This window comes from Martes martes (genome assembly GCF_963455335.1).
Source record: "Martes martes genome assembly, chromosome: 2".
Classification (NCBI taxonomy): domain Eukaryota; kingdom Metazoa; phylum Chordata; class Mammalia; order Carnivora; family Mustelidae; genus Martes; species Martes martes.
This window is the reverse complement of record NC_137889.1, coordinates 16,394,345-16,416,654: the sequence shown is the minus strand read 5'-3', so window position 1 is coordinate 16,416,654 and position 22,310 is coordinate 16,394,345. Positions and strand designations below refer to the sequence as shown.

General features: G+C 41.5%; 1 protein-coding gene across 1 annotated transcript in view; it reads right to left on the bottom strand.

Moving 5' to 3' along the window:
* Positions 1 to 3,634: 3,634 nt before the first annotated feature.
* Positions 3,635 to 22,310, bottom strand: part of FAM149A (family with sequence similarity 149 member A) — a gene marked incomplete at its 5' end in the record, with an annotated part of 62,451 nt that continues 43,775 nt past the window's right edge. Inside the window, 6 exons of the mRNA XM_080796725.1 lie at positions 3,635 to 3,935; positions 6,093 to 6,171; positions 6,263 to 6,391; positions 7,966 to 8,083; positions 20,210 to 20,419; positions 20,892 to 20,980. Of these exons, the coding sequence (XP_080652851.1) occupies positions 3,862 to 3,935; positions 6,093 to 6,171; positions 6,263 to 6,391; positions 7,966 to 8,083; positions 20,210 to 20,419; positions 20,892 to 20,980 (699 nt within the window). The 3' untranslated portion in view covers positions 3,635 to 3,861. The remainder of the gene's footprint in view (positions 3,936 to 6,092; positions 6,172 to 6,262; positions 6,392 to 7,965; positions 8,084 to 20,209; positions 20,420 to 20,891; positions 20,981 to 22,310) is intronic.

Sequence of the window (22,310 nt, the reverse complement as noted above, 5' to 3'; positions counted from 1 at the left end):
GTACTTCTTCTCTAAACCCATGTCCAGTTAACCAAATGTCTCAACATCCCCACTTAGGCATCTAATAGGCATCTCTCTCTTTAAAAAAAAAAAAAAAAAAAAAAGATTTTATTTATTTATTTATTTGAGAGAGAGAGAGAGAGCATGAACAGGGGATGGGGGGTAGAGGGAGAAGGAGAAGCAGACTCCCCAGTGGGCAGGAAGCCTGATGTGGGACTCGCTCCCAAGACCCTGGGATCATGACCTGAGCTGAAGGCAGAGGCTCAACTGACTGAGCCACCCAGGTGTCCCTCTAATAGGCATCTGAAACATGACATGTCACAGCATGCTCCCTAGTGTTAAGCCAAAGCCTAGGAATCAATATTGATTCCTTTCTCCACATTCAATGCAATGGCAAATCCTACTGGCTCAAATCTCAAAACATCTCCAATAGTCCTTGGCTCCTCACCGGCTGTGCTACTATCTTCTGATCCAGAACATCCTCTGGGGTCAGATTACATCACTCCTCCTGGAAACTCTCCAGTGGCTGCCTATTTCAGATAATTTACCATTTCCAAGGTCAAAGAGGATATTAATCCTTTGGCTCCCAATTACTGCACCCGTCTCATCTCCTATGATACAGCCCCTTGCTAATTCCAAGCCATGTCCCACTGGCCTCTTTTCTGTTCCTCAAACCTCCAGGTATGCTCCTGTTTTAGGCGTGTGTGTTTTTTCCTGTCTAGAATGCTTTTCTTGATTTGTTTATAATCATTCCCCTTTGCCAGAATTGAAGTTCTATTAAGGCAAAGACTTTGGGCTTTTTCTTGTTCAGTCCAATGCCTAGAACAGAATCTGACACAAAGAAGGTGCTTGATGAATATTCAATAAAATAATAAATCCATGATTATCACACAGGAATGTCATCTCCTGGTGGGGGGGAGCTTAAATTGGGGTATTCATAAATGAGATAAACCCTCCCAAACACATATAGTTATGTATTTTTAATTCACTGGGAAAAGTATGCTATCTGGTTAGAAATAAGTGAGTGAATAACCCGTGTATTAGAAACTGGAGAGGTACACAAATTATATGAAAATTGGGAAAGGAAAGACGTCTTATTTTTTTTTAAAGAGGAATCATCTTTTTTTTTTAAAAGATTTTATTTATTTGATAGAGAGAGAGAAAGAGAACACAAGTAGGCAGAGAGGCAGGCGGAGACAGAGGGGGAAGCAGGCTCCCTACTGAGCAGAAAGCCCGATGCGGGGCTCGATCCCAGGACCCTGAGATCATGACCTGAGCTGAAGGCAGAGGCTTAACCCACTGAGCCACCCAGGCGCCCCGGAAAGACGTCTTATGAGTGTAATGAAGTCTTGAAAAATTTTCCAATACTTTTATTAAAAATTAAAGAGCTAAAATTCCTGAGAAATGATCTGTGGTTATAGTGAAGCAGGGACAATAAAAATATAAAATCAACATATTTTATGACATTATAAAAATGTACCTCTTAATTGGCATAGAAATTCCATTCTAGTTCAGAATAACATCAGTATGGATACTACTGTTGGTATTAAATTTATAAAATCTAGCAGTTTTCTATGGTATTTTACATCTTTTTATTATTATTTTACATCTTTTTATTATTTCATTATTTCATTTATTTCATTAAAAAAAAGATTTTTATCTGTCAGCGAGTGAAAGAGAACACAAGCAGGGGAAGCAACAGGCAGAGGGAGAGGGAGAGGGAGAAGCAGGCTCCCTATTGAGCAAGGAGCCTGATGTGGGGCTCAATCCCAGGACCCTGGATCATGATGTGAGCTGAAGGCAGCCACTTAACTAACTAAGCCATCCAGGTGTCCCTGTTTTCATATTATTTTAAAATTCCTTCATTCCTTCCTTGGTTTTGGATGAATTAACAGACATTTCCATTAATGTAGTTATTAACCTTCATTTAAAAATTGATCTCAGGAGTTATTCACTTTGCCTTTTTCAATTTTTAACAGAGAAATTCTAAGACTCATTTATCAAGGAAGATTATTATGAAAACCCTGCCCCAGTTTTTCCCAAATCAGTTCAGAAAGCACCATCCTTGAGATAAACATTATTTACTAACCTCTAAAATTCACTTAACCTATATATAAAATGTTATCTTTAATACAGGTGTAAAAATATATGCTGTACGCAAGTCTTTTTAAATTCAGTGGCAGAGCCAAATCTCTGCTATTTCTAAGATTGTACTTTATCCTACTGAAATGTTTAGAAGATATGAATCATGATCGCTGCACTGGGTTCTATTTCTGAAAGCATTTTTATCAATATGTGTATCAATAACAGAGTCTCATTTACAAAACTCAGAAGCCACATAAAGTAAAGCTACCATAAAATATATTCCATGTTTCTGCATGAAAAAAATAATTTATCTTGAATACTCTATCTTAATGTCAGTTTAGACTGCATACCAGTCATTTTCCTTCTAAGAAGTCTGTGCTGATTAGGGAAGGAGTTGCAAGGTTCGTGGAAACAGACAGAAATGAGCCTGAGCGGTTCTGTAAGAGCAGGGTGGATAGAAAGGGTACAGTTAGCCGTAATTAGTAATTAGTGACCAGTTTGTTCTGTCACTCCGTGATCAAGGACGACACTAATTCCAGTCCCAATGCACTTGTTAATTTCAGACATCTATAAATAGGCCAAGATTCTCCTTTCTTACAACCAGAAATATGTCTGAAAATAATTTATTACACATTTGTATGATGATAGATAAAGTTTCATTTTGGATTAATAAAAAAGGAGATTGATAAAATATAAGTATCTGATAGAAAAAAAGAAATTATGGTGATTTGAGATCTGAAAGTGAGCCTAAGGATACGAGTCACTATAGAGGAAAACCATGGGGAGGGGGAATGAAAGAAACTGGCTCCAGAGCCTGACCTCTGATCGATCATTTCTTCTCGACATTCCCTATTCCATTTTCTATATGACCATCAGATCGGGACACATGCCCTGAAGGAAAACAAAGCAGGGCAAGGGGACAGAGAGGGCAGAACCTGTACTTTAGACAGAGGGGTTGGAAAGGCTTTATGGCAGAGGTGACATCTGAGCAAAGGTTACATTGTAATCAAACAAGAAAGAAGCTGCGGAAACCTTCCCTCTAGTAGATGAACACTTTCACCTGCGAAACCACATGCAATATACTTCATGTTTATATTCAGCTTTAAAAATTAGTAAGTTTGGGCTACATTTGAATAGACTGTCTGAGGTTGAGCATGAAAACGGGTAAAACCCAATTGGCTCAAGAAAGAACCACTGACATTCTGCAAAGAGGCCGGTGACTAAAGTACTTTTTTAAAAAAGATGGAAGAAAGTCAGCACAACGACTAGAACCATCTGAACCTTAGTCAAACTGGCATATTGTACCAAAGACGGCTTTGTTCTTGTCTAGAGAAGGGAGTGATATCTATTAGTGACTAGGATTTTGATGAATCAATAACAGAATGAGACGCAAAACACATGTCAAGACACAATGTTACAAAATGGCATGTTCCTAGATAATATCCTTTCCCATTGTTAGGTAGTGTGTGAATACAAGCACTGATTATGTGTGTGTCTGTGTATAATTGGTAAAAGATGGATGATAAACACAGATCAGATTCTTCTGAGCAAAGCCTAAAGAACCTTTATTGGAATGCTTCCAGTAAAGAAGGTTGGTGAATTTGACTTGTATTCTCTTTGCAAAGCAAGTGTTCAAAATTAAGTTGTTTATTTGTTTGTACTTCTCTCAGACAGGCTCACATTTCACTGTCAGACAAACAGATACATAGTATAATACTTATTCTTCCATTTTTCAAGTGATAAATGGTATGCTGAGGCTTTGAAGTTCAAGTCCCATCAAGATGCCACTTGGAATCTCTTTCTTGTAGTCAGAGTTGTCCTCTGAAAAGATTTAGGTGGATATTGTGAACCTGAAACACCAACCAAAAAGTAACTCTTTTAAAAATGCTAATAAGTCCCAGCTCTCAAAAGGATTCCATGCAGATGATATTTTTAAAAAAGAAAAAAATGTGTTTTCATGTCACTTTTACATAAACCAGGAAATATGCAAAAACTGCCATTTTGGGTCCTGAAAGGAAAGAAGGGGGCTCCCCCTCCACCAAGCCTGGGTGCTGGCCCTGTGTCCTCCCGGAGCTGGTGGGTTTGCTAGAACCTTCTACCTAGAGGTGGATGCCTAAGGCCCAGGAATTTGAGTGGGCAGCTCTGGCAGCCCTACCACTTCATGGGGGCAGAAACAATGTCAGCTGTCTTAAGAGATCCTTCCCACTGTTGGGGATACCCTACAGCTTCTCCTTTTCTCTCTTTTTTTTCTGCCACAGAACAAATGTCGATAATAGCTCCTGCTATTAGCTTTCTGACCTGGAAACAAAGGTTAAGAAAGTGATTACATGCTTGCTTGTCAGAAGAAAACAAAATAAATGTTTAGAAATAGAGGAATATGCCTCTGATGTACCCTCAGTTATTCTTACAGAAATGAAAAAGGCTTCTGACCATCAATAACAATAGTCACAAAATTAACGATAAGAGAATGTACTGACAGTAATGGGGGAAAATGAAGCGTGCAGATTTAAAATGAGCACGCTGTGGTCAACATCTCCAGAACTGAATTCATCAAAGTTCCGTGAGCTCTCTCCCTCAGCAGCACAGTCTCCAGGCCATCCTTGGAGTCAATCTCTCTCTCTCTCTCTCTCTCTCTCTCTCACGTACCACGTGATGCTCATCCTGGGTGGCATGGCTCATGGCTCCTCTGGGAAGCCTCTCTGCCCGTTTACCCATCTGCATATCCAGCTGCATCCCCTCTCTCGTGGTCCTTTCCATTTCCCCACTACACTGAGTGGTCCTTGAGGCACAGGCCAAAACATCCCTGGTGTTTGAATGCCAACACTTGGCAGAGAACTTGGCACACAGTGAGCCCTTGGCACATTGTTTATTTATTAATAAACATGCTTTGATGCTACTTTCCTCCAACCATCTACAAGGCAGAGCAGTAACTGATAACAGAGCAGGGCTGCCCTTTAGAGAAGGAACTACCGTCCCTGACAGTGAGAGCCTACGCTGCTGGGAAACGTACAAAGAAAAGCAACAGGAAGGCACAGTGGCCTACGGCTATTTGCATAGGAGAAAAATTGTAAAAGGGCTTAAGAATCTTGGACAGCACTAGACTACAGAACTATGGAAGGGCTGGTGTAAACAGCGATAAAATTGCTGTGTTGTCCCAGTGCTTCTGTTTTACTAGATTTCTTTTAAAACTATAGCATTTGCCCTACAATAGCCGATTATCTTTCACATTTCAGATTATATATAAAACAAATTATTCATGATGTTTGAACAAACAGTAGATGCTTGGAATCTAGCTAGGTCCTTTGCATATGTTTTTCCAAAGATGGTTTTATCCACCCAGACTCTAATAAAAGGGGAAACTGAGGCCCAGAGAGGTTGAGACTCTCCTAAGATAGCTCAACGAAGAGGATGGAAAACAGGCACTTGATTCCAGAGTGGCTCAACTCATGACAGTGCTATGTTGCCTCCTTAAAAGTGCTGGCAAAAAATTTGGAAAACTAAAACATCGTTGGCCTAAATTCAGACTAGAAACTTTATCCTAAAAACAGCTACTAGGCTGAAAATAAGTTTGCAGCTGTACAGCAACCCATTATAAAATAGTTAGAATATTTGCATTAATTTTCTGAAGCATTTTTTCCTCATTAGATCTTCAAAGAGAAGTAAGATTAGGGTTTCATGGAAAACATGAAAACTATTGCAGAGAGAGAGAGACCCCGATTTCTCGTAAGACTCACGAGACAGAATTTTTCTTTTTTCTGAGAGGAGGCCCCGATTTAACGAAGAGTGTTTGGGCATTTTCCCCTTTGCACCAAACAGTAGGTAGGTGCTTAGTTTTGCATCTTTGCTCTTTGTAGAGACTTCTGTGTCTGCACGTAGAGGGCAAACGTTTGGTATTTCCTCCTACGTGTCAAAATAGTCCTGTTAAGGTAGATAATCCCTAATTTCTCTTTCCAACACTTAAAACCTCACATATGACATCATTTCATTTATATGTAGAGAAAACTGACCTGTGAAGAAACTCTGACCTGTCCACGTGTGACCAGCAAACTCCATCAGGGTCAGTGAACCTTTTCGAGGAGTATCTAACTGTTGGAAGAAAAACAAAAGGAGGGATGAGATGAGTTTTATTATTTCAGATATTTTTTAAAATCACATTTATGGTTAACAGGCAACCTACCCGAAAAGCGTGGGTCGTGCTGGGTCTCGAAAAGTGTTCTATCGTCAGAGATCTTTCTCGAAAAGGTAATCGCTCTAAACTGTCAGGTATCGCACTTAGCACACGGTTTTGTGGGTGCCTCCCTCTGTACTGAATAAAGGATAATATGTTCTGGTTTAAGGTAAATGCAATCCTTAAAAAAGACAAAAGAAGATCCCTGTGCTCATTGCCTCGCTAATTCAAAACTTTTTTTTTAAAGATTTTATTAATTTATTTGACAGACAGAGATCACAAGCAGGCAGAGAGGCAGGGGCGGGGTGGTGGGGGTGGGGGGAAGCAGGCTCCCTGCCCAGCAGAGGGCCTGATGCAGGGCTCGATCCCAGGACTCTGGGATCATAACCTGAGCCGAAGGCAGAGCTTTAACCCACTGAGCCACCCAGGCGCCCCGCTAATTTGCTAAATTCTTATTTAAAGACTGTGAAGTATAAGGTCCATCAAGCATGAATATCAATATATATTTTAATTATGTAATTTTGTTATGTAACCTGAGAAAATGGTAGTGTCCTCATAGATAAACATGGATTCAAAATCTTAGCCACCTAAAATCCTTACTGTTAGATTAAAATAGCCATATAATTTGGCATTTGTGAAGCAACAGACTTTTTTTTTAATGTAATGCTTGCATCCTTCTATTAAGACTTTACTCTAAGGGGCACCTGGGTGGCTCAGTGGGTTAAAGCCTCTGCCTTAGGCTCAGGTCATGATCTCAGGGTCCTGGGATGGAGCCCCGAGTCGGGCTTTCTGCTCGGCAGGGAGCCTGCTTCCCCCTCTCTCTCTGCCTGCCTCTCTGCCTACTCGTGATCTCTCTGTCAAATACATAAATAAAATCTTAAAAAAAAAAAAAAAGGACTTTACTCTAAGCCACAACATGCTAAGATTACACGTCAACCCTTTGCAACTCCCGCCTCTCTAGGAATCGGTTCGATTGCTGTACTCGAGGAGGCAAAGGAATGCAAGAGGAAATGTCTGTCACATCTTCTCTTTAGGCCTTTATGCTCCCACAACTGGAGTCCTTCTGTGTTTTGTGAAATAGAGACAAGTTATTTGTATGGGAATAAAGTGAGGACTCATCGTACACCTGGGGGGAAATGTGGTTGTTCATACTGGCAACCCCAGACCTGCCCAGACCTTTAGCTATGGCGTGGCGCGTTGAGCATCGGTGCAGGTGGGAGAATGAGGGCTGGTGTTTTCCTGAGGTCTTACTTTATGTAGGCAGAATTTACCATATAAATTCATTTCACCCTTACAACAATTCTTTGAGGAAGGAAACACGATGGCCCTTTTACAGGTGAGAAAATTAAGTCCCAGGGAGAATAATGTCTACAAGTCATACAGAGTTTGCCTGGCAGGGTTCAAACACAGATCTCCCTGTCTCCTGACCCGACTTTCATGCTCTTTTCTTCCCTCTACCATCCTGACTATCAGATGTTCTGTGACACCTGGACCTTCTGGCTTAGTTCAAATCATGTCTGTATTTCACTAAACTGAATTAACCCTCCCACCCCGTCCCTTGTCGCAAGCCAGTTACTTTCAGGAAGCAAATCATGGAGACATTTGATGGCACTGAGTTCATTGGGAAGGGCCAAAATAATATTTCGCTTGTTCGTCTGTTTTCCCATAGACAATCTAAATGGTGCACTTAGATAGAATGAGAGTTGTCTTACAGAAACAGGGCGAGATCCAGGAATCACCATATTCTGCTCTCCGGTCTCTGAGCCTACTGGGGGTAACCTGCTCCAGGAGGAAACTGGTGGGGAGGACACTCGCTCCATGCCAGTTTGCCTGTGAACACAACAACACATGACTGAGCAGCGGGCTCTGGACAGAGGGGGGCAAGACCCCACCCCGAACCTCCTCATCTGAACTACTAATCACAGCTGCCTTCCAAAAGAAATGCTCACGTAGAATGAGCAGAGTATCAGCCGGACCAGTGCGGAGAGGCGACTGACCACCAGCTCCAGGTACCCCCTCCTTGGTCAGCAGTGATGTCAACCTGTATTTCCCGAGTGCTCGGCTATGCCAGCCCCTTGCAGAACATAAGCTCCTCCCCCTAAAGAGCTTACAGGTTCCTGACAACACGATGAAAGCCCATGAAGTAATTAGAGAACAACTTAATCAGTTTATGTAATAAAAGGCCATAGTGAACGATTCTAAATGTAAGTACTATAGAAATTTAGCACATGTAAAACCAATACTATAAAACCTACATAAGGTCATTAAAAGGAGAGGCAAAATATGTTTTTTCTTTTAAAAGATTTTATTTATTTATTTGAGAGTGAGAGAGTTGAGAGAGAGCATGAGAGGGGAGAAGGTCAGAGGGAGAAGCAAACTTCCCATGGAGCTGGGAGCAGATGTGGGACTCGATCCCGGGACTCCGGGATCATGACCTGAGCCGAAGGCAGTCGCTCAACCAACTGAGCCACCCAGGCGCCCCATGTTTTTTCTTTTAAAATTGTATTCATTTATTTGAGAGAGAGAGAGAGCATGAGCTGGGGGAGGGTCAGAGGGAGAAGCAGGCTCCCCTTGGAGCAGGGAGCCCGATGCGGGACTCGATCTATCCCAGGACCCAAGGATCATGACCTGATCTGAAAGCAGACGCCTAACCGACTGAGCCACTCAGGTGCTCCAAGAATATGTCCTTTGATGGGAAAACTAATTATTGTGACAATGTCAGTTATCCCCACGTTTTTAATAGATTTAAGGCCTGAGGTTCAATGTGATACTTTTCATTTTTGAATTTGACAACCAGAACATAAAGTTTGTCAGGAAATGTGAGGAAATGTTAATAAAAGAAGAGTAATGATGATAGACTTTCCCCACCAGATATTGACATTGAAACATTGTTTGGTTCATGCACAAGAATAGAGATGGATATTCTAGGAAAAGATTCTAATTCATTTATTCATTAATTTAAAGTTATGAAAGGGGCTGGGCAAGATGGCAGAGAAGTAGGAGACCCTGTTTCAACTGGTCCCCTAACTTGAGCTAAATATCTATCAGAACACTCTGAACACCCATGAAACCAGCCTGAGATGTAGGATTATATACTTCTGGATCTCTATGGTGGCAGAAGACACTAGTGGAGAGGTAAAGCAGAGTGGGAATGCTTAGACTGATATCAGAGGATAAACAGAAGGGAGAGGGAGCCACCAGAACCGACCCACTGGAAAGTAATACCCCAATACGAAAGTGCCCTCTGCTTGGGGACCAGCATTTAACGTGGAGTCTGGTTAAAAGCACTCAAAAAGAACAAAGGGCTTTAAGAGGCAATTGGTGGAATTCGGTGGCCACAGGCACGGACCTAACCCCACGGCCCCAGAGCGGTCACAGACAGCACCCACCCATGTCTGAGAGAGCTGGGCAGGGCTCCCAGTTGGTGGTCCCTGAGCCTGTAGCTTTCGGCAGCTTGCACCACCGCTGGGGCTGGGCACATCTCCACCTGTGCCTGAGACAGCCCGGCACAGGCTCCTGCCAGAGGTCCCTGGACCTGCAGCAATCTGCAAACTGGGCCGCCGCAGGGTCCGAGTACACCTGGCATGGGCATGGACTCTAGACATCAATTCCAGCAATAGCAGCCATCGGTATTGGGCTCACCTGGACCAATATCACTTTCGGTTTTAGTGGCACTGGGGTGCCACTAAAGGGGCCTTGGGCGACCACTGAGACAGTGGCTGGGAGTGCACACTGCCTGTGGGAGGCTGTGGTGTTCAGTGGAGTTTGCAAAGGGGGAGTCTGTGTGTTCTGGACCACCCAGAGGGGAGCAGACCAGAGGCTTCTCTCTGAGGTGGAGCTGTGGGTACAGATAGTTTACTTTGCACTAACCCTCAGAAAAGCTGCAAAAAGCCACCAAAGAACAAAAGGCTCCAGAGAACAAAAGCCTGAAAAACCAGTTTCCACAGAGCCCAGCATCTTGATAGGGGGCAGGGCCACTCAGCCCAGGCAAGATTGACTGAAAAACAATGTGGCAGGCCCCTCCCCCAGAAGACAAGCCAAAAGAACAAGGGGATAATAACCACAGGGTCCCCATAAAACTGTAAAACCCCAACATCAGGGGAAAACAATATATTAAGCCCCTTGTATTGCCCCCAAACCTGTGTATTTCATAGATAAAATTTTTAAAAAATATTTGTTCTCATGATTCTTCTTCTTTTATTTTTTTAACCTACTTACCATTACAACTAGATGTTTAATACAACATCTAGATGTTTGTATGTTTATCATGAGGTTTATCATGTAATATGATAGATGTTTAATATATCTAGAAGTTTAATACAACATATTACATAGTAACTTTCTAACTTGAACTTTTTTTATACATCTACCTGTGTTTCTTTTTCTTTTCTTTTTTCTTTATATATATATAGATATAAGCTTCTAGGTAATCCTTTTTCCCTATGCAATACTACCCCTATATATAAACCAGTTTTAATTTCCCTGTATCTCTGGAAAGTCGAGTCCTTTAAGGAAGATAACAAGATACACCCAGGAAGAATTGAAATAACCTTCCTCGCCTGCCCACATCGAGGATTTTTAACCACCCTCCCATCTTATTCTTCTGTCAGTGTTTCTGTGTCTTTGTTTTTGTACTATATAAATCTTATTCTTGGGGTTCATTTTGGCTGGGTTTTTCTTTTTTCTTCTTTTCCTTTGCATTTGTCCGTCATTGTGTTCGTTCATTTTTGTTTATGTACCTTATAAATCTTACTTTTGGGGCTCATTTTGGCTGTTTTTTTTTCTTGTTTTTCTCCCTTTCTCTCTCTCTTTTTTTCCTTTTTTCTTTCTTTTTGGTGGTGACTTCTGATTGCTCTGAAACTGTTCAAGGTGCAACTTGACTTGATCGTGGTTGATATATCCAGATATACATCCCCTTAACCACCTCTCACCAAAATGACTAGGAGGAGGAACACCCAACAGAGGAAAAATTCAGAGACTGTGACCTCTGTCACAGAACTATTGGATATGGACATAAACAATATGTTGGAAATGGAATTCAGGGTAACAATTATCTAGGCGATGATTAGGTTGGAGAAGACCATTAGTGACAATATAGAATCTCCAAGGGCAGAAGTGAGAGCTGATCTGGCAGAACTTAAAAATGATATCAATGAGATCCAATCTAATCTAAATACTCTAACGGCTAGGGTAAATGAGGCAGAAGATAGAATTAGTGATCTAGAAGACAAACTGATAGAAAAGAAGGATCAGGAGGAGGCCTGGAACAAACAGCTTAGAAGCCATGAAAACAGAATTAGGGAAATAAATGACACCATGAACCATTCCAGTGTCAGAATGATTGGGATCCCTGAGGGAGTGGAGAAAGAGAGAAGACTAGAAGATATAGTGGAACAAATACTGGACAAAAATTTCCTTAATCTGGGGAATGGAACAAGTGTTCATGTCCTAGAGGCAGAGAGGACACCCCCCAAGGTCAACAAGTCTAGAAAAACCTTGAGACACTTAATTGTGAAATTCATGAATCATAAAATCAGAGATGATGTCTTAAGGGCAGCTAGGGAGAAGAGATTCCTTACATACAGAGGAAGGACAATCAGAATAATGTCAGACCTGTCCACAGAAACCTGGGAAGCCAGAAAGGGCTGGCAAGACATTCAGGGCACTAAATGAGAAGAACATGCAGCCAAGAATACTTTATCTGAAGGTAAGGATGACATTCAGAGTGGATGGAGAGATAAAGAGCTTCCAAGACTGGCAAGGTTTAAAAGATTATGTGACCACCAAGCCGCCACTACAAGAAATATTAAGGGAGGTTCTATAAAAGAAGAAAGAACCCAAGAGTGACATAGAACAGAAATTCACAGAGACAATCTATGGAAACAAGGACTTCACAGGCAACATGATGTCAATAAAAACTTATCTTTCAATAATCACTCTCAATGTGAATGGCCTAAATGCTCCCATAAAATGGCACAGGGTTGCAGACTGGATAAGACAACAGGACCCATCATATGCTGTCTATAAGAGACACATTTTGAACCCAAAGAGACATTAAGACTGAAAGTGAAGGGATGGAGAACCAGCTTTCATGTCAATGGGCCTCAAAAGAAAGCTGGGATAGCAATTCTCGTATCAGATAATTTAGATTTTAAGCTGAAGAATGTAGCCAGAGATACAGAAGGACACATTCTTAAGATTCAAAGATAAGAGATACAGAAGGACATCATTCTTAAAGGGTCTATCCACCAAGAAGATCTAATAATTATAAATATTTATGCCCCCAACATGGGAGCAGCCAACTAATAGCCAACTGTTAAACAAAATAAAGAGGCATACTAATATGAATACATTAACTGGAAGGGATCTTAACATGCCATGCTCAGAAACAGACAGCTCACCTAAGCAGAAAATCAGCAATGAAACAAGAGTTTTGAATGACACATTGGACCAGATGGACCTCATAGATATATACAGAACATTCCACCCTAAAACAACAGAATACTCATTCTTCTCAAATGCGTATGAAAACTTTCTCCAGAATAGACCACATACTCAGTCACAATTCAGGGCTCAACTTATACCAAAAGACAGATTATTCCCTGCATATTCTCAGACCACAGTGCTTTGAAACTGGAACTCAACCACAAGAAAAAGTTTGGAAGGAATTCAAACACTTGGAAGCTAAAGACCATCCTGCTCAAGAATGTTTGGATTAACCAGGAAATCAAAGAACTTAAACAATTCATGGAAACCAATGAGAATGAAGACACCTCAGTCCAAAACCTATTGAATATGGCAAAGGCAGTCCTAAGGGGGAAATACATAACTGTCCAAGCCTCAGTAAAAAAAAAAAAAAAAAAAAATGGAGAAATCCCAAATACACCAATACACCAAATACACCTTAAAGAACTGGAAAATCAACAACAAATTAAGCCAACCCCACTCACAGGAAGGGAAATAATTAAGATTAGAGCAGAGATCAATGAGTTAGAAACTAGAGATACAACAGAACTCATCACTGAAACTTGAAGTGGGTTCTCTGAAAGAATTAATAAGATTGATAAACCACGGGCCAAACTAATCCATAAGAAAAGGGAGAGAACCCAAATTAATAAAATTATGAATGAAAGGGGAGAGATCATGACTAACACCAAGGAAATAGAAACAATCATCAGAAATTATTATCAACAGTTATATGCCAGTAAGTTAAGCAACCTAGAAGAAATGGATGCATTCCTGGAAACCTATAAACTTCCAAGACTGAAAGAGGAAGAAATTGACAACCTGAAATAGACCAATAACCAGTAATGAGATTGAAGCAGCAATCAAAAACCTCCCAAGAAACAAGAGGCCGGAACCTGACCAATTCCCTGGGGAATTCTAGCAAACATTCAAAGAAGAAATAATACCTAGTCTCCTGAAGCTGTAAAAAATAGAAACAAAAGGAAAACTTCCAGACTCTTTTTATGAAGCCAGGATTACATTGATCCCCAAACTAGGCAAAGACCCCATCAAAAAGAATTTCAGACCAATATCCCTGATGAATATGGATGTCAAGATTCTCAAGATCGTAGCTAATAGGATCCAACAGCACATTAAAAAGATTATCCACCATGACCAGGTGGGATTTATCCCTAGGATGCAAAGGTGGTTCAACATTTGCAAATCAATCAATGTGAATCAATAAGAAGAGAGAAGAACCACATGGTCCTCTCAATTGATGCAGAAAAAGCGTTTGACAAAATACAGCATCTGTTCCTGATTAAAATTCTTCAAAGGGGGCGCCTGGGTGGCTCAGTGGGTTAAGCCTCTGCCTTCGGCTCAGGTCATGGTTTCAGGGTCCTGGGATCGAGCCCCGCATCAGGGTCTCTGCTCAGCAGGGAGCCTGCTTCCTCCTCTCTCTCTGCCTGCCTCTCTGCCTGCTTGTAATCTCGCTCTGTCAAATAAATAAATAAAAAACATTAAAAAAAATAAAATTCTTCAAAGTATAGGGATAGAGGGAACATTCCTCAACTTTGTAAAATCTATCTTCGAAAAACCCACAGTGAATATCATTCTCAATGGGGAGAAACTGACAGTCTTCCCATTGAGATCAGGAACATGACAAGGATGCTCACCCTTGCCACTGTTGTTCAACATCATACTAAAAGTCCTAGTAATAGCAATCAGACAACAAAAAGTAATAAAATGTTTCAAATTGTCAAAGAAGAAATCAAACTCTCTCTTCATAGATGACATGATATGGAAAATCCAAAAGACTCCATACCCAAACTACTAGGACTCATACAGCAATTCAGTATTGTGGCAGGATACAAAATCAATGCACAGAAATCAGTTGCTTTCTTATACCCTAACAATGGAAATATAGAAAGGGAAATTAGAGAATCAATTCCATTTACTATAGCACCAAGAACCATAAGATACCTTGGAATAAACCTAACCAAAGAGGTAAAGGATCTGTACTCGAGGAACTACAGAACACTCAGGAAAGAAATTGAAGAAGACACAAAAAGATGAAGACCATCCCACGCTCATGGATCAGAAGAATAAACATTGTTAAAATGTCTCTACTGCCCAGAGCAATCTATACTTTCAGTGCCATCCCGATCAAAATTCCACCAGCATTTTTCAAAGTACTGGAACAAACAATCCTAAAATTTGTCTGGAACCAGAAAAGACCCTGAATTGCCAAGGAAATGTTGAAAAAGAAAAAACAAAGCTGGGTGCATCATGTTGCCTGATTTCAAGCTATATTACAAAACTGTGATCACTAAGACAGCATGGTACGGGCACAAAAACAGACACACAGATCAATGGAACAAAATAGAGAGCCCAGATATAGATCTCAACTCTATGGTCAACTAATCTTTGACGAAGCAGGAAAAAATGCCCAGTGGAAAAAAGACAGTCTCTTTAATAAATGGTGCTGCGAAAATTGGACAGCTATGTATAGAAGAATGAAACTCAACCATTCTCTTATACCATACACAAAGATAAACTCGAAATGGATGAAAGACCTCAACATGAGGCAGTAATCTATCAAAATCCTAAAGGAGAACATAGGCAGTAACTTCTTCAACATTGGCCACAGCAGCTTCTTTCAAGACATGTCTCCTGGGGCACCTGGGTGGCTCAGTGGGTTAAGGCCTCTGCCTTCAGCTCAGGTCGTGATCCCAGGGTTCTGGGATCGAGCCCCGCGTTGGGCTCTCTGCTCAGCGGGGAGCCTGCTTCTCCCTCTCTCTCTCTGCCTGCCTCTCTGCCTACTTGTGATCTCTGCCTGTCAAAATAAATAAATAAAATCTTTTTTTTTTTTTTAAATATTTTATTTATTTATTTGTCAGAGAGAGAGAGAGAGAGAGCGAGCACAGGCAGACACAGTGGCAGAGGGAGAAGCAGGCTCCCCGCGGAGCAAGGAGCCCGATGCGGGACTCGATCCCAGGATGCCGGGATCATGACCTGAGCCGAAGGCAGCCGCCTAACCAACTGAGCCACCCAGGCGTCCCTAAATAAATAAAATCTTAAAAAAAAAAAAAAAGACATGTCTCCAAAGGCAAAGGAAACAAAAGCAAAAATGAACTTTTGGGATTTCATCAAGATAAAAACCTTCTGCACAGCAAAGGAAACAGTCTACAAAACAAAGAGGCAGCCCACGGAATGGGAGAAGATATTTGCAAATGACACTACAGACAAAGGGCTGATATCCAAGATCTATAAAGAACTCAAACTCAACACCCAAAAAACAGATAATCATGTCAAAAAATGGGCAGAAGACATGAACAGACTCTTCTCCAGAGAAGACATACAAATGGCTAACAGACACATGAAAAAATGTTGATCATCATTAGCCATCAGGGAAATTCAAATCAAAATCACACTGAGATACCACCTTACACCAGTTAGAATGGCCAAAAATAAAGAGGACAGGAAACAACGTGTGTTGGAGAGGACGTGGAGGAAGGGGAACCCTCTTACACTGTTGGGGGGAATGCAAGTTGGTGCAGCCACTTTGGAAAACAGTGTAGAGATTCCTTAAGAAAATAAAAATAGAGGTCCCTGGGTGGCTCAGTGGGTTAAAGCCTCTGCCTTCGGCTCAGGGCATGATCCCAGGATCCTGGGATTGAGCCCCACATCAGGCTCTCTGCTCTGCAGGGAGCCTGTTTCCCACTCTCTCTCTGTCTGCCTCTCTGCCTACTTGTGATCTCTCTCTCTCTCTGTCAAATAAATGAATAAAATATTAAAAAAAAAAAAAGAGGGGCGCCTGGGTGGCTCAGTGGGTTAAAGCCTCTGCCTTCGGCTCAGGTCATGATCTCAGGGTCCTGGGATCGAGCCCCGAATCGGGCTCTCTGCTCAGCGGGGAGCCTGCTTCCCTTCCTCTCTCTTTCTGCCTGCCTCTCTGCCTGCTTGTGATCTCTGTCAAATAAATAAAAAAAAACTAAAAAAAAAAAAAAGAAAAGAAAAATAGAGCTACTCTATGACCCTGCAAGTGCACTACTGGCTATTTACTCCAAAGATACTGACGTAGTGAAAAGGAGGGCTGTATGCATCCCAATGTTCATAGTTCATAGTAGCAATGGCCACAATTGTCAAACTGTGGAAAGAGCCAAGATGCCCTTCAACAGACAAATGGATAAAGAAGATATGTATGTATGTGTGTGTGTGTGTATATATATATATATATATATATATATATATATATATAGGAATATTACGCAGGCATCAGAAAGGATGAATACCCAGTTTTTGTATTAACATGGATGGGGCTGGAGAGATTATGCTGAGTGAAATAAGTCAAGCAGAGAAAGTCAATTATCATATGGTTTCACTTATTTGTGGAGTGTAAGGAATAACATGGAGAATATTAGGAGAAGGAAAGGAAAAGTGAATTGGGGTAAATCAGAGGGGGAGACAAAGCATGAGAGATTTTCAGCTCTGAGAAACAAACTGAGGGTTTTGGAGGGGAGAAGGATGGGGGCATGGGTGAGCCTGGTGGTGGGTATTAAGGAGGGCACGTATTGCATGGAGCACTGGGTATAGTGCATAAACAATGAATTTTGGAACACTGAAAAAATAAAATAAAAAAATTGTAAACAACAACAAAAAAATAAATAAAGTTATAAGAATTAAAATATGACCCTTTTGACCTCTGATGTTTTAAAATACACATACTATCCATTGTTTAGAAGCTGCAAGGAAAGAGTCTTGTGTCCTGCCAGTGGGATTATAAATTGTGAGAACCATTCTGGGAAGAGCTTTGGAAAAATATTTCAAGAGTCTTAAAAATACTTGTAACCTTTGACCTGGTGGCTTTACTTCCGGGTCTATACCACCAGGACACAATTTAAAGTCTTCCTTCTTAAGATTTATATAAAATGATATTGTACACCTGAAACTAATATTACACTAACTGGAATTTAATAAAAAGTTAAGAAAGGATTTATATAAAATGATGTCCAGGGACACCTGGGTGACTCAATGCCTAAGTGTCTGCCTTTGGCTCAGGTTGTCATCCTGGGAGTCCTGGGATCGAATCCCACATTGGGCTCCTTGCTCAGCGGGGAGTCTGCTTCTTCTCTGTCTGCTGCTCCCCCTTTTTGTACACTCTCTCTGACAAATAAATAAAATCTTTTTAAAAAAGGATGTTTGCTGTACATTATGAAAGTGAAAATACAGAAGGAATGAAAAGTTTCCGTAATGGGAAATACATAATAGATTATCACATACCACCTGTTATTGTCTAGCCATTAAAATCATGCTTTGAGGGGCGCCTGGGTGGCTCAGTGGGTTAAAGCCTCTGCCTTCGGCTCAGGTCACGATCCCAGGGTCCTGGGATCGAGCCCCACATCGGGTTCTCTGCTCGGCAGATAGCCTGCTTCCCTCTCTCTCTCTGCCCGCCTCTCTGCCTACTTGTGATCTCTGTCTGTCAAATAAATAAATAAATAAATCTTAAAAAAAAAATCATGCTTTGAGAAATATTTAACAACATGGAAAATATGAATAAAATTAAATGAAAAAATCCTATGAAAAAGTGCCACAATAGTATGATAATGTGGTATTAGAAAAAAATAAGGGAAAGAAAAGAAAAGAAGAAACATGACCATAGACAAAATTGGTAGTAAACTTAGCAAGTTATCATTTTTATATTTCTATGTGTTGGCCATACAGGGGATCTTTGATACCTAGTCATATTTCTGGTATTGTTCTAATGTTCCACAGAGAACTTTTTGTACTTTGATAGTTAAAAAACTTATTTTAATAAAAGTGAAAGACAGAGCATGAACAAAATCCCGGAAGTCAGAACATGCATAGCTGGTCTGTTTGTGGCTCAGAGATGATAAGGCTGCCCCCAGTCAAGGTGGGCGAGGAGAAATAATGGGAAGATACAGTTATGCAGAGTCAAAGATGGTGACATTGCCCCCAAGGGGCAAACATGGGTTGTTGTTGGGACCAAAAATAACCCTTATTCTTTTTGTGCATAAAACACAGATATAAAGAAGAGTACATAGACTGTACAGTATGTTTGTGGCATTAAAATTCCACAAGTGGGGTAGAAATTAGGAAAACCAGTCTTAACGGGCTCCTTAGAACGGTGATAATTAAAGAAAGATTTTTTTAAAAAATTGGAAAACACAGGTCTACAGTTAGGGACGGGGCAGAACATGAAGGGAATAGACAGTTGGAGGCATCTGACTTATTTCAATAGAAAACAGAAAAGGTTGGGGATGAAAGCTTGACGATGGAGCCCAGCTGGGCTAGGGGGAGGAGAAGAGGGCCAGCGAGGTGCTAATGACGCCGTTTGCAGGGGTCAGGGTCCCAGGTGGCCACGATGAGAAGGTGAGAGCTCTCGGAAGAACTGCCAGAGCAAATAACCTTGGATAACCTGAATATCCCAAATAACACTGGAATTATCAGCTCCAGATGGTGAAAGGAACAGTGACCCATCAAAAACCGAACATGGCCTTGCATTGTGGAATGCATGCTGAAAAACCCAGTTGCTGGTTAACTCCTGTTTGGCTGCTCACGCCTTCCACCCCTGCAGGGGGGAGGCGGGTGGCCCTAGGGCCCCAGGGTGTGGTCTCCAAAGCTGGACAGCACTGTGGGGAGTCCTAGCTCTGCCTCTCCCTGGTGGGATCATCTTTGGCAAGTTATGCAACTTCTCTCAGCCTCTGTCTCCTTACCTTGGACCTGGGCTACTATGAGGACCAACTCAAACGATTTGTGGCAGGGAATAAATAAGATAATAAATGTGACTCCCTTAGCCGGTGCTGGTAACCGGATGCACCCAATAAACACTGGCCCTTATTAGTGAGAGAGCTGCCATGCTCTTTTGTAATTCTGCAAAAAACGAGGGGATAAATTCCTTTCTAACAGGGCAATGCTCTGAAGTTGATCCCTAAGGTCAAAAGCTTTTTTGAAACTCCCCATGTGGGGCAAAACACAGCCTTAGAGATAGATAAAAACTAACAGTTATGCTACTTCTGAAACCAATATCACACTACATGTTAACTAACTAGAATTTAAATAAAAATTTGAAACAAAAAACTAATAGTCACATACCTCCCTTTTATTAGTATAGCATTTTATGCACATTAATTGTTTTGAATCTCATAATGAGAAAGAATGAATTATGTAATTTGAAAACATTAGCTAACTATTCCTTTTACAAGCGAGGCCACTGAATACCAATTCAAGATGGCCTCACCATTACAGCTGCATTTTGCTGCCCGGCTGTGGGTACGGCTGTGGGTACAATACCTGACTTTATGTTCTAACGTACAGCCAACTCAACTACCGCAACGCAGCTCATGGGAAATATCCAAATTCACAAACTACTTAGGAAGTGGCCACATAAAAGCTGACAGAGGATGCTTCGTGCGTATGAGTCCATAAGCCCTAACTGGTGAGCCTCTCCATCCTCTGTGACATCTGGTTTACCAGGAGAGAGAAAGGACTTACAGTTTTGTTCCCCTAAGAACTTCATCGCTGTACACATTGGGGGTTTTCATCCTCTGTGAGTCTGCAGTAAGGGAAGGCAGCCTCGTGTAGTTGGGTGTTTTCCTTTCAGAAGTGTGGAGCACTCGAGCATCAGAGGTTCGGCCCAGGCGGTGCCGTGCCAAAGAAAGGGCACCGGGCCCTGCACCCAACGATCTGTCCTCTTGCTCATTCCTGCGGGGTGGAAGTCAAGCTAATTACTCAGATGTCCGCATTAGGAGAACTTGTGTCCAGGACCAGGCATCATCTAGAACAGCGCCTGGCTCAATAAACATCGGTTGAATGAATGGACAGACTATCATTTCCAATTCAGCTTCTGTTTCAATGAAGAATCTTCCACAGGGGAAAGAAGTCTAAGGTTCTCACTGTTTGTAATCCTATAGTATAGCCCACAAGATTAAGAACTCACAGCTAGCTCTCTTCCCCTTATCTATCTGCCCTAACCTAACGGTGATCATTTTGTGGTTGATATTAGAATGGTGTGTCTTCATGCTCACGTGTGGCTTTCTCCTTCCCTAATGGGCTCAGGCACACCTAGCGCATATGGGGTTAACCAGGATGCTCCATATCCCACAAGCTCTGTAGTCTTCAGGGCTCAGGGGCATCCAGCCTACAGAAGAGGCAGGTAATCATCTCTTATACGTACTGTGTTCTAGGTCTCTGCTGCAATGGCTTTGCTTGAATTGTCATCACACCACTCAAATCACTATAAAAATTGTTGGAGAAGCGATGAATCTGAGAAAAGTAAAAACAGTACAAATTAAAAAGCACCCAGTGCTATTGTGATTACAGGTGCCTGTCAGGAATTAGCAGGAAAAAAAATGGCACACTACAACTGGCTAATTTGAGGAAAAAATGTAACACGCATGATATTTTCTAAAGACGTGGGAAGAGAAATTAACAAGGACTGGCTTAATTCCCCCAGGCAATATAACTACACAACAGTAGAGACATATTACCACAAGCAGACCTAGAAGGCCAAAAGTGAGGGAGAAGTTTCTGGAATCTGGACGGGGTAACTGGTTGGGAAAATGCCACCAATTGCTGTGACCTGGCCAAGAGGCCAGGAATAAACAGCGTCCTGCCATTCTCCTCCCCTGCTCTGAGCTCTGAGAGCTGCAGGGCAAGGGAGCCCTCCCTACAGCTTGCATGCACCAGCCTCCAGAGACACCAGGGGAGGAAGGTAGAGGGAGAATCTGGAGAGGCAAAGAAAGGCTACCCCAGCTCCTAATTGGGCTGTTGCTTTGGACCTCTTCTCCTACCCCAGCCTTCATAGCTGGCACCATGTAGTTGCCTTGGGAGCTGCACAGAAGCCTGGAAAAAACCCAAACACCAGATCTTCAAGGCTTACATTTGAATTCCAGTTCTAACTGCTTCCTGTTAGGTGGTCTTGGAAAGATGACTTTGTTCCTGGAGTCCTAATTCCCTAATCTTTAAGTTGAGGATAAGGACACATACTTAGTATGAGAATTAAATTAGATAACACTGGTAGAAGCATGAAGTGAGGGTAAATAATCATGATTTCCCTATCTGGTCCCACGATTTGGCCAACTGGGGTGGGAAACAACATTTAGATTCAGGGAGACAGGACTTCTGAAACTAGAATCATATTCTAGTTGGAGAATAGATGTAGCAACCACAACCACATTTCCCCCACGATGAATGTTAGAAAAAATGTTAAAGGAATAAAGTAAGACCTGTTGTAATTACCACTAGGATGCTTTGACTATTCCAAAACAGGCTCTAATAAGATTTCATTTTTACTTCCACCTTTGTTGTCCATTCTTTTTCTCTTAACATTGATCCAAATGAAAACAACAAATTAGGTATAAAAAAATCTTCAAAACCCATCCAAAGCTACAAAAAAAATACTTGTAGAAAGCCCTTGAGATTTAAAAATTTCCATATTTCTCAAGTTTACTTATATTGCCTAATACTTAAGGTTCTTTCCCATGTTGTCATCAGCTGCCCATTTTTATACGATTCATACTGCATACTTGAACATGCAAAGTGGGAAACACTGTTGAACCTGCCTGAGCAGTTTAAAAAGTCCAAAAAATACAAT